The sequence below is a fragment of the Sturnira hondurensis genome, unplaced genomic scaffold (assembly GCF_014824575.4).
Source record: "Sturnira hondurensis isolate 20B ecotype Veracruz unplaced genomic scaffold, ASM1482457v3 Scaffold0020787, whole genome shotgun sequence".
Classification (NCBI taxonomy): Eukaryota; Metazoa; Chordata; class Mammalia; order Chiroptera; family Phyllostomidae; genus Sturnira; species Sturnira hondurensis.
The window spans coordinates 3,169,159-3,181,584 of record NW_028093418.1 but is presented as its reverse complement, the minus strand read 5'-3'; the positions used below and the strand labels follow the sequence as shown (position 1 = coordinate 3,181,584).

Here is a 12,426-nt window from a genome sequence, read left to right as displayed (position 1 = left end):
GAAACTAAGTTCCACTGGACATTTGGGTACATCTTTTTCCTGAATCACTTGGCATATTCGTGGCCAGAAACCCCACGTGCTAAGTGAATCTAGAAAGCGCCTCCCCTCGCCTCCAAGGGCTGGGACCGAGTGCCCAGCAGAGGTGTCCTGCTGGATGACAGAAAGCTGCCGTGTTTGCCCAGCAAAGAGCGACTGAGAGACTGGAGAGGCTCTGTAATAACAAGATTACCCAATTATCTATACTACACACAGATTTGAATCTCACCATCTAAAGTATTAACTAAGCCCTGGCTGGTGTAGCTCAGTGGATTGAGCACGGGCCTGCACACCAGAGGATCGCGGTTCGATTCCCAGTCAGGGCACATGCCTGGGTTGCAGGCCAGTTCCCAGCAGGGGACTCAAAAGAGGCAGCCATATATTGACATTTCTCTCCTTCTCTTCCCCTCTGAAGATAAATAAATAAAATCTTTAAAAAATAAATAAAAAATATTAACTAAAAAATAAAGGCTGTTTCTGTTCCAAAGGCAGAGAAACCTGGCATGTCTTGGCTCTCACGTTACCTCTTGCACTAAGCTACTTAATCTGACAGGTGAGACACCTTCAGCGGGAAGCCACCTGGGGCGTTTCAGCAGGACCTGTAGGCGCTGCCTCCTCTTCTGCAGCGGCCGTAAGGCTGAAAACAGAGCCTTCGGCCCTTCGGCAGTTAGTCATGAGTGGCGCGGCCTTCCCCTCCTAACCCCAGAGATGTCCTGATCGACCATTGAAAAATCAACAGAAAAACCATTAAGCCATTATTTGCTCAAAGTTACAGTTTTTATTTACAGAACCACCCTTCCCCTAGACGAGCAATATCAGCAAAGCAGAAGTCAGAAACACCTTGCTGGCGACAGTCCTCCGCAGCCTTCTCGGTCGGAGGGCCTCTCAGCGGCCAGCGGCCGCATGGACTTCCTCTCAGTTCCAAAAGAGGCTTTTCTCGTTTTAAACCATCAACAAAGGACTACATTTGATGGCAGTCATTGTCAAACAGTTCAATCAACTTCATAGAATTTTAATATAATTTCAAGCATATAAATTATTTAATCAACACAAAATTCTTTAAAAAAACACCCCTAAGTGCCAGTTCAGCTCTGGTGCCGTGAGACCTGGCCGCACCCCCACTTTTACTCGTCAGTGGTAAGAAGACACTGCCCTTAGCACCCGTCTGCGAAAGCCAGAGGCTCGTGAGTGTGTCGCCCTGGCTTACTGGGAGGTGACAGTCCCCTCTCCCCTCAGGGAGGGGGGCTGCTCCCGTGGCTGCGCCCTGGCTCACGGATGCGAGGGAAACGGACGGACGCAGGTGAGGCCTCCCAGTGCCCGGACCACGAAGCAGCAACGCCGCGTCCGGCTGGAGGTGCAGACCTGTGTCACACGTGGAAGAGTCGCAGGGGTGAGGCCGCTGCTGCTGGGTCAGGAGGGATCGCATTGAACATGCTGACCACAGCTTTGCATTTAAATAGAGAACAGAGGAAAATCAGGAAAGTTAATGCTAGTGATTAATTCCTTTTTTTTTTAACCAAAGTGCTGTCTCATCACTCCATTTCAAAAGTAAAGTATTCTAGAAAGGTGACAAGTCTTTTACACAAAAACACATTGAATTTTGATGCACTACATCACTTATTAGACATGGTAAATGTAAGCAGAGAAAAAAGTGCACCTTTACAATATATAAAATGTAGATTCAGAAATCAGTTTTTAAAATAGGCAATACAGAGTGAAATACAAAAAGTACCTGACATAGCAAAGTTAGATAGAAATGAAAACATTTCAGTTGAAAAACTACCATATTCCAGTACAGCAGAGGGACAAACAACTTTTATTAAAGCTCTGAGGTTCGGAGACTTGTACATCTGACCTTGTGTAGGACAAAGGAAAGGCTTTCCTGTAGAAGGCACTGACTGCCTGAGTGTGCAAGCAACTCCAAGAGACACATGTGCAAAGTGCAGCCCAGAAGACCGCCTGGCTCCGTGGTACCCCTCACTCCTCACGGGGACCGAGCTGCTGCCGAGGGATGGGCCGTCAGCAGGCTCCCCCAGGTCGCCGCTGGGGGCTCAGTCCACACTGTCACAGATCTCCTTCACTTTGTGGTTGAACTCTTCCGGCTGGTCTGCATACACGTAATGCCCTGCCCCGAGGATGGCCTGGGAAGGAAAGCAGTCAGATGGTCAGTGAGTATAGAGCAACACATATAAGCAAAGATGCTTAGCAATGAAAGTGAGAACAGCTATATATAAGAAAGACTAAAAAAAAGAAGCAAAACTTTCTGTGTCAACTAGTTTAATACAGGGTGGGGCAAAAGTAGTTTTACAGTTGTTTGTATGGAAAATAATACAACAATGAATAAATAATAGCATAAGAATCAACTGTGTGTTTCATGTACTTACAACTGTAAACGTACTTGGCCTGCCCTGGACATTTCCATCAAATAAAGATTCTGAAAATAAAGAGAAAAACCTATCGAACTGCACTAAAATTTTATCATGCAACAAAATAAACCGTGCAGCACGGGCCACTAAGGACAGAGCCAGCAGGCAGGCCGAGCCAAGAGCAGTGCTGCCCCGGAGGGCAGGAGCTGGCCAGGGTACTGCTGGGCCGGTCCCTCCTCCAGCCTCTCCTGCCTGGGAAGCGCCGTGGCTCTAGGAACAGGCCAGGCCCCTGAGGATGGCAATTCCACCTGGACAGGAAGACTGTGTGGGTCCCACCTGACCCCCCGACCAGGAGCACCAGGTCTCCGACCGAGGCCGCAGTGTAGAGCTCAGATATGAAACCGCACTGAAGGCAAACATCACAGAACAGACCACACCTACAGCAGAAACCCAAATGAGCCGCACACTTACTATGGTCTTCACGTATGAGTGCGGCCGCAATGACTGGATGCTGGTGCCGGAGTTGCCGTCTATGCAGGAGCGGGCCCCGAAGATCACTGAGACCGGAATGTCGGGGTCCATCTTGCCGATCCGCTGCAGCATGGGCCTCTTGGCCCACCCGTAAGGAATAGTCATGTTTTTGAACGCTGTCTCACCACTTTGGGGGAAAGGAGAAAACCACATGGATGACTCCTGGGGAAGAACGCACATCACACGCCCACCTCCGTCAAAACAGACTTATGAAGCTGCTGCCCCCCTGAAGAAAAACCCGAGCTTAAGCAGAAAATGATTTACTGCAGACTGTAAGGAACGAACCCTAGGGGAGACACGCACTGTGTACACCTCACGGAAGAGAGATGCTTTGTTAGCCGAACAAGGATGCTCAAACTCTAGCTAATTTTTTAAAAAGTCATCATCTTAATTAAAACATGTAGCCCTCACTCCCTATCATTAAATGACTGCATTTCCCATAGGGCAGTGAAATTGTGTCCGCTCTAACTTATTTCGAACGTGGAATAGAGTTGTTCCACAGGTTCAAGGCACCAGCTTCTCACGTGCAGTGGCAAAGCCCGTACCAAGATGAGGAGAATTCAAATTAACTACTCTCCGTGTACTGTTTTTATTTTTAATTTTCTTCACATTATGACATTTCACAGCTTAAACCCTTTCTGGCTGGAGAAAGACCACAAGGGGTTAGAGGGAAGGCGCCTTTCATATGCAAATGAGCCAAGGGCGCCTGGCCTCTTCCATTGGCCCTGACGTTCCAGGAGGCAAAACTCCTCTGCCACCGTTTTCCCAGGGCTGGTGCCAGGCAACTGAGGGCCACGTGGGTGTGTCTCCGAGCCCACGGAGAGCACTCAGCTAGCCAAGCCTGCACTGTGGGCCCTGCCCTGCACGGCCTTTCCCGGAGAGACCCGCAGTCCAGGCTCCTGGCTTTCAGGGACCACCCTCTAGGACCTGTGACTATGACACTTTGTTTCCTTGAGCTTTTCCTGTGTCTTCCCTCCCAGTCATGCCTGACTGAGCGACCATCACAACACCTGGCCAACTCTGGGACAAACCCCTTTTGCTGTCACTTCCACTTCCCTTTCAGTATGAGGCAAACCTCTGAGCACGAGTAATCACAAACTGTGAGTAAGTGACACTATCCCTCTAAGACCACGCAGGAGAACAGGTGCTGGCCTGGGGACAGGTCACGGAAAACTGCTGGAACAAGTCACTCAAGAGTGCAGACCTGACCCGCCAGACAAGACTGCCTCTGAGCCACCAAACACTCCCGTGAGGACCCCACCCCGCCCACCTCTACCCTCCTTTATGAAAGAGACCGAGGCGACAGCTGCAGCTGAACGGCTGCTGTGGCCTCGCTCTTCACCGACGCAGTCGCACAAATTCTCTGCCAGAGGTGGGGGAGCGCAGGGGCTGTCTCTGCACGGGGCCTCTCGGCCTCGACTCTCAGTCTTGGAGAGGACGAGGCACCGCGTCTATGTGGTCCAGTGTGCGCCACGGCCCACGCACGCTAGAATCACCTGAGGCACTCGTTACAGATGCGGCCAGGCCTGCGGAGTCAGACTCTTCGAAACCGGGCTCAAGAACCACATCTGAGATGAGCTCCCAGATGACGGCGGTCCACAAGGAGGCCCACGCTGGACTCACACCTTCACACTCCCTGGCAACCGCAGGCTCCTGTCCTTCTGCCCCCTCCTAGCTCCCCACCAGCTTCAGGCTTTTTCTCCCCTGGTTCCTTGTATCCAGTACCCATATTTTTAAGTCATATTTTAAAAAACTTTAAAAAATACAATATTGTTTGGCCCTCTTGCTCCTTCTGGCTACTACGCTCTCTCTCCTAAATACCATCAAAATATGAGCAGAATCCCTCTTCCTGCCCCCACTCCCCCACTCACGCCTCATGCACTGTCGACATTAAGAGCTGCTCAGTGAAGAGCGGTCAATCGCCAAGCGCCCCTTGTTTTCAGACCAGAAAGCCCGGAACGGCGGCGCAGCAGACGGGGCAGGACGGCCCTCACCTGGGGGACTGCACGTTGCAGTGGTAGATGTACTCCGTCACCGTGTCATCCTCAAACATTGAAGAGTACTTCCGCTTGAAGTCAGGCCTCAGGCGCTGTACCAGACTCAACCCTGTTTAATAGGAAAGGAGTCTTGTAAATGGCCTGTATGTTCACACTGCAGCCAGCTAACAGACTAACTACACAGGGGGCTCCAGTGTCTGCTTATACAGTGCGAGCTGCAGCGCACACGCGTGTGTTCAAACACATCTGAGGTGGGAAAAGGCGCCTGTCCTAGGGCCTCTCGCTTCGAGCGCCTGAAGGGGAGCGTGGAGTGTCTCACGCCAACTTAGGGACGTACTTTAGTTCAAAACCACGTGTTAGTTTTCGAAGATTTGTTTTCATAGGAAATAAACTCTATTAAACATGGCAAGTGAGCCCTGGCTGGTGTAGCTCAGTGGATTGAGCGCGGGCCTGCCAACCACACGATCGCGGTTCGATTCCCAGTCAGGGCACATGCCTGGGTTGCAGGCCAGTTCCCAGCAGGGGACCTACGAGAGGCAACCATACATTGATATTTCTCTCCTTCTCTCCTTCCCTTCCCCTCTAAAGATAAATAAAATCTTAAAAAAAACAAAAAAACATGGCAAGTGAACAGAGCAGCTCCTACATAAAATTAACTTTCTAAATTGTTATTTCTCCCATGCTACATATATTTGTGAAAATATTCACTCAGTTTCTGCTCAGGGCACTGGCAACGCCCCTGCTGAGGCCGCCCCAGCAGTGCCAGCGGCCCCAGCAGCCAGTGGGGAGGGCAGGAGCGCGGCCCCAGAGGGAAGACCCGGGCACTGCTCTCCTGTCCCAGGCCCCAGGGACGAGCCAGTCCCTCGTTCTGCTGTCACTGCCGATTGCTCTAACAGGGCGTGACTCCTTTGGTGCCCTCCTTTCCTATTTCTGAAGGAATTAGGCACCCCCATGAGAATTTTATGGTGCGGCTGACAGCCCACATTACTCGCCCCTACCACCACGTGTGAGAGTGAGGGGAAGCACCCTTCCCCCACCATTGTCTCCTAATCTCTTTTCCTATTTTGTGTTTTCCATAATGGCTACTCGCATCACTGTGATGGAGTCGAGTCCGCTGGCCCCAGACTCCTAAGTGCTTCAGAGGAGGACCAGGCGCTGCTGGAGGGACCGGACGAGAAGGTTGGGGGTGGGAGGAACGGGCTCTCTGAGAGCACACAGGGCAAAGCGCGGTCCCAGTTCAACCCTGCGCCCTCTTTGGACTGCGCCTGCCGTCCCGCTGCTCTCCCCGCCCCCAAGGCAGGGCAAGCAGGGGCCACAGCCACCTACGCAGCCCTTATCCACACCCTCGCCCACCCCGAGCCTCTCCTCTTTTGCTCACAGAGCCTAACTCCTGTGTGTCAATTAGGCAGCAATGAGCCCAGGAAAGCAGGCCCCTCCCTCCAGCCTGGGAGTAAATCACGACGGCTCGGTCATAGAAATTTGGGGGGGTTTTGCTGGGTGAAAGAACTAGAGGCAGGCAGAGACACAGAGAGGTCTGTTGGGACCTTCCAAGAGACTTTCTGCCCTGACAGGAGCACTGTGGAGGAAAGGCCATTTCCTGCGCCCCCTTTCTTCCTGCTCTGAGCGCTGCTCTGTGAGGTGCACTGCAGCCAGCGCAGCCACCACGCGCCTGTGAGGAAAGTGCAGGGACATCACAGCTGCAGGCCACACCCCAACATCAACGAGCCTGCAGCTGGAACGAGTGCCACCTGCCTCCAGACTGCTTGTTAAGGAACAACGAAGTCTTCTGGTTTAACCCACTTCGGTATTCAGTTACCTGTGGCTAAAAGCACTCGGAACTGATCCAAGTTCTGAGAGGGCAAGGCGGAGGCCCAGACCTCACCCTCTGAGACAACGGGGAAGGACACTCCCTCGGCTTGGAGACCGAAACAGAGGGCTGAGAGGCAAATGAACTTAAGTCACAGACTAAACACTGGTACCTCAAAATAGGACCAGAAACACAAACTGGGAGTTCTCCAAAATCTTTGCAGAAAGATAAATCTTTGCTTTATTTTCTTAACATTCTGACATTACGGGACGAGAAAGGGATCTATGAGTCGTGATGGTGCCTGTGACCGCTACGGTCCATCGAGCAAGGCTCTGCGATCTGCATCCGGGCACTGTCGCCCCACAGACACTCTCACGGCTCCCCAACAGGCTCCCCAACAGGTCCCCGTGGCGCTTCTCCCAGGCCCTGGGCGGACTCCCCTCAGCCTCAGCACTTCCCACCTGTGCGGCTTTGCGAATGACTGTAAGGCCAACTCTGTAAAGACCCCTCTTCATTGAGAAGAAGGGTCTGGCACCATTCATCTCTGTGCACAGACTGGTACTTTTTTGAGGAGGAGAAAACACAAGGTTCGGTTTTTTGTTTGTTTGTAACCAACAGTGGCAATCCGCAAACACTCCGCTCCTGCTAATCCGCAGACACTCTGCTCTCCTCGGGCGGAGATCTCGGCACTCACCGAAGGGCCCTGCGATCCTGAGGCCGGCCAGGGGGTTGAAGGGGGTCAGTGCTGCTCCCAAGGCCCGGATCCACACTGGAATTGGTCTGTCTTGATCCGCAAGGTCCGGCCGCTCAGGGAAACCCCAAGGCTCCACTAAAATGAGATGACTGACCCTGTTGGAGAGAGAGCCGGTTCAAGTTCATCTGGCAAATCCACCCCAGGACTGTTGAGAACTGACACGACTTACGAAGACAGAGTGAACCACTTCCCAAAACATCGAAGACAAGACTAGTAGTGGAACAGGTCACATCATGTTCTAATTACAGGGAAACTTTGGAGATCTGGTAGGATCTGAGTGGTGAATATCTAAGTGTCTATGGTAACGACGGACTGTCCTTGAGGAACAGCATCTGCTGTTGTTAAGCTGCTCTCTGGGCAGGTGACCACTCAGAAAAACCCATCGGCTCCACCTATTTTGAGGCTGAAGATTAGTACCGCACCGATAAACTAGCTTCAGACACTAACCAGAGTTATCCCCTATGAAGCAGTCCCTCTAACAATTTTAAAGGCGTCAGGACTTTACGTGGGTTTGAAAGAACTTTAAATGGTCTTTTCATGAACAGAAGGACAAAGCAACAACCCAGGCTGAAAAGACACCCCTAGTTCCGGACTGTGGCCCGGCCAACAGGAGCGTGACCAGCTCTGCCTGCCGCACCTCCCTGCACGTGGCTGCCTCGGGGCATTTACACCAGGCAGCTCCTGGGCACAGCACCAGGGGCCTTCAGACACAAGACGACCACCAGCTGTAAACTGTTAACACAGCCAATAAATGTCAGCAAAAGTCCCCAACGGACTGACCGTGATTCCGAAGTCCCTTTCCTAAGTCACAACGAAGCAGAAAAATAGAGAAACCAGAACATGGGTACAGACTGCAATTATTCCACGTAAAATGTTTTTACTGAGGTGCCAGCACAGATGACTTAGTAGTGAGTCTGCATTCCAACTGCAATTTCTCTAACAGGGAGCCCCAGAGCGCACACCTGGGGCACGAGGTCCCGGCGCCCTCAGCGATGCCAGCCAGCCTTTCATCTCGCCGACCAGGAGGAAGCCGCGACACGCAACGCGACTGGCTCCTGGACACAAAGCTAGTTCATGTGGAACTAAGACTGAAACCCGTATCTCCTGACTCCAGTTCACAAACAGATGCCAACAAGCCACTGGGCAGAAGGCTCTGTCCCCTGAGGGCAGGCTGAGCAACAGAAAAGGAAGATGTCAGTAAAGGCACAGCACGACTCTTCCTGACCAACTCTAGGCCAGCCCTGACACTATCCTCTAGATCTCAGAGCACCCAGAGTCGTGGGATATCACTACGAAACTGGGTGGAAACGCGTGACGCAGGAGAGTCCCACAGACTCGGAGCGCCTTCGCTCAAAGTCTTATGAGACTATTATTTTCTAATAGTCTATGGAAGTGAGTTTGTTTCGTTTGAACGGATAGCAGAGACTGTCTCTGACATTTGGACTTTCTCCTGAGTCCCTCTTCCACAGCCCATGCAGAGACCTGCGGGACGGGGAGGCGGAGGCATAGCAGAGGCGTGAGCAGAATTTATGAAACAGCACCTAGCTGAAGATTCATGTTAGGAAACAGTGTTATTTACTACTAACTTACCTCTTAAAGAGAAAAATTACCTCTGCTAAAACATACGCTACCCTACAAGATGACTAAACTTTCCATATAAATTTGGTATGGGACCTTGACCAGTCTGCTCTAGGCTCTCACTGACCTGCGAACCCAAGAAGGGGGAGACGGAGGAAATCCCGAGGAGGGAAAGTCTAAGTGATATTCTGTGTTTGCCCTAGTTTGGGCCCGCCTTATTTGATACGGATCTGCCAACTAGCATCCCTAGGTAAAAATGCCAGCTTAAGAAACTAGGCAAAGTATATACACTGGAGTACATGACCTTTTTTTAGAGACTGAAATGTCCCCATGACCGTTTGCCCCCATGTCATGCTGCTCAGCACACGGCAGATGAGCAGTGAACGCGGGGAACACTCTTTCCACACTTCCTTTGGTCCTCGTCTGTAAGAATGCGCAAACTTCATAGGGTGTAATAAAGCAGAAAGCACGGGAACTGGTCCAGTCTGGATTTTCCTGGTCCCCCCGGAGACACTAGAACACTGTCATTTCTCACACTAATCCTGCAGGTCGTTACTCAGGAACGGGTAGGAAAACCCACTCAGAGAGTTGAGACAGTCAGGTTGCTTTTTAACACAATTACATAACGTGGAACAGAAAGACATGTAACGAGTGAGAGTAACATTCCACAGAGCTTTGTTTCAGGCACACATGCACACACAATCCTTACTGAGGGTCAGAGTCAAAAGGTTTGAAAGCTATTTTTTAACCATTCTGCAACAATGTCTAAACTGCTCCTTATTTTTGCTTGTAAGGTTTTTAAATGAGACAGACTGTACAAAGCTCTCAAATAATAAATAGCAAGTCCATGTTACGTAGTTATAGTAGCAAAAACAGGAAGACCACCAGAGAAGAGTTGATTCTGGGGGGGTGTGGGTATGAAGACAGCAGCTGGAAGCGTGTAAGCGGTAAATGACTGAACTCTCCTTCCTTGGGACTGCAGCCTGGCCACACGTATTTGCCCCACAGGTTATCGTAACCTTACAGCAGACCAAGTTCCCAGGCGACCTTCTCACCGCCTTCTCTAATGAAAAGCTGATCTCATGTGATAGGAGTCAATCAGGTTTTAATGTAAATCTGAATTACAGTATAGTAATCCAGGCCCTCCCCTCTAACATCCTACGGCTGAGAGCACGACGGGATTGCCAGTCCACACGGAGGGTCAGGGAGCAGGTATGGCCAGACACGGCATGTGAGTCAGCTGACCAGACATCTTTGTCAAGAATCAGAGACCGGTCAGACAGGAAAAACAAGGAACCGGCAGAGCAGGAACAAGGGCACAGCCCACTGGTTTCAGGACACGAGGCATTCTTCTCCGGGTCAGTGGTCGGAGAAGGCCCTGAGCTGGAGGAGGGGGAGCAGACCGCTAAGGGCCATGTGCTGGACACACGTGAGCTCTGACGCGCAGGCACCGCTGAGTCTAAGTGCTAAGGAGGGCATAGGGCTTGACTTCTGCGAGTTTCAAGTTCAGCCACCAACCAGCTACGACATAACAAGGACACTCAGACACAGAACCAAAATGTACAAGGGAGTCTGCAGAACCTACTCATGGAAGAAGGAAAGGAACAAGAAAGAACCAGAATGATCTCTAGCACAAACGAGGAGTCAGACCGGGTATTTCCCATGGGCTCCCAGCCACTGGTGGGTGGGGGGTGGAGGGGGTTGGGGAAAGGCACAGGTCCAGAGAACAGCAGGCCAAATACCGTACCGCCAACTTCAGATCAAGGAGAACAGCCCTTCTTCTCAACAAAGGCGGAGAAGAGGGGCGCAGCCCGGCGCGGCAGAGTGAGAGGACAGAGCCAGGCAAGGGCAAAGGTCCGATGACCTGAGCCTTTCAGTGGAGAAGCGCAGCCCTGCTGTACGCTGGGTGACCTCTTTGTAGACACCTTTTAAGTTAATACAAGTTTCTTAGTGTCCTTTTCTTTAGTTTGTAACAAATACCTGAATGTTGGATAAGAGACATTTCGAGTAGATAGTTCCATACTTGCTTAGTTGACATGTAAAAGGTAAAATAAAGCATGTTAAAAACTTTAAGAGTTTATTTGAGCAAAACCGATTTGAATCAGGCAGCATGAAACCAGGAGCGGTTAGGAGTGCTCTGCTGAGCCAGACCAAAGGTGGCTGTGTGTGATCTGCTGTCCTCAGGTTCTGAGTTCACGACCTTGAGGCAGTCACAGGCTTAGACTCCGGCGTGCTTAGGCAGGCCAGACGTCAGAGCCACATCCACCTAGTGGCCCCCTTGTTTCATTCATTTAACTCTGGGCCCCCCAAATGTGCCAAGCACAGTGTTCCCCCTGAACCTCATTCATGACTTGGGATATCCGAAAACCCATAGAACCTCATTATTTTGGAATTAACTTGTATTTAATAATTTAAGTTATGCAGTTAAGAATACAGGCTTCAATATCCAACATCTTATCTGTAGAGTCCCACCCAATATTTGGTAGCAATTGGCCAATTTAAACATGCTAACTATTTCAAGCTTTCTCATATGCGTTTGTTGCTAAGCTAATATTTGGTGGTTCTTGGTCCTGACACTTGAGTTTTAGCACTTTAATTTCATTTCTGGTAACAGGCACAAACATTCAAAGATCATTTTCTATAAACGGAGTCAGTCCAAGGCAGGGACCACTGGCTTTGGTTTGGACACTTGTTCTGCCAACCGTGTCATTCAAAATACACTGCTATTATCTTTTAGAGGTGATTTTAAAGTGCTCGTTCCCTTCTCAATCAATGGAACCCCTTACTTCTTTAAACATTTCACACACAAAAAAAAAAACATTTCACAACTACAAGTGAAAAGCTCCCCAACTACCCTAACTAGCAGGCAGCCATGAGGGCCAGGACCCCGAGACTTGGCGAGACCCACGCCCCATCTCTAAGGGATGGACCCCCCAAGACAGACACAGTGAACATCTGTTATGGAACAAAGGAAGCCCAACCCCGAGGACAGCCTGTTGTCTCATATCAGAAAAGGATCCGCCTCCTTCTCTCACTTTCACCACAAACACTCTCAGTGACAAGTCTGTCACCTAGAGTGGGACATGGTTAAAACGGTAATCCCAACAGCCCCCAGAAGAAAATCTGGATTTCTTCTGAAAGAAAAGGGCTGTCAGTTGACAAAACCATTACTGCCCAGCACACACAGAACTATGGACTCTTCACAACCGGCAGGTGTGAACGCTGAAGCTGCGACGAAGCCTCTGGAGGAGAAAGTGCTCTGCTGCAGAGGAAGACAACGTCAGGCACACAGGGCTCCGTGTGGCAAGTTCTGGGTCAGCACACACCTGGGGTTACGCGACAGGCCGCCTCGCAGGT

The 12,426-nt window shown here is 50.8% G+C and overlaps 1 protein-coding gene across 3 annotated transcripts in view; it reads right to left on the bottom strand.

The window, feature by feature from the left end:
• Nucleotides 1–794: 794 nt before the first annotated feature.
• The window catches only part of ABHD5 (abhydrolase domain containing 5, lysophosphatidic acid acyltransferase), a 28,660-nt gene continuing 17,028 nt past the window's right edge, over nucleotides 795–12,426 (bottom strand). For all 3 annotated transcript variants that reach the window (XM_037030389.1, XM_037030388.1, XM_037030391.1), the window contains exons 4-7: nucleotides 7,432–7,586; nucleotides 4,928–5,039; nucleotides 2,874–3,060; nucleotides 795–2,177 (exon numbers count right to left, since the gene is read on the bottom strand). In XM_037030389.1, coding sequence (XP_036886284.1) covers nucleotides 2,088–2,177; nucleotides 2,874–3,060; nucleotides 4,928–5,039; nucleotides 7,432–7,586 — 544 coding nt within the window. In that variant the 3' untranslated portion in view covers nucleotides 795–2,087. The remainder of the gene's footprint in view (nucleotides 2,178–2,873; nucleotides 3,061–4,927; nucleotides 5,040–7,431; nucleotides 7,587–12,426) is intronic.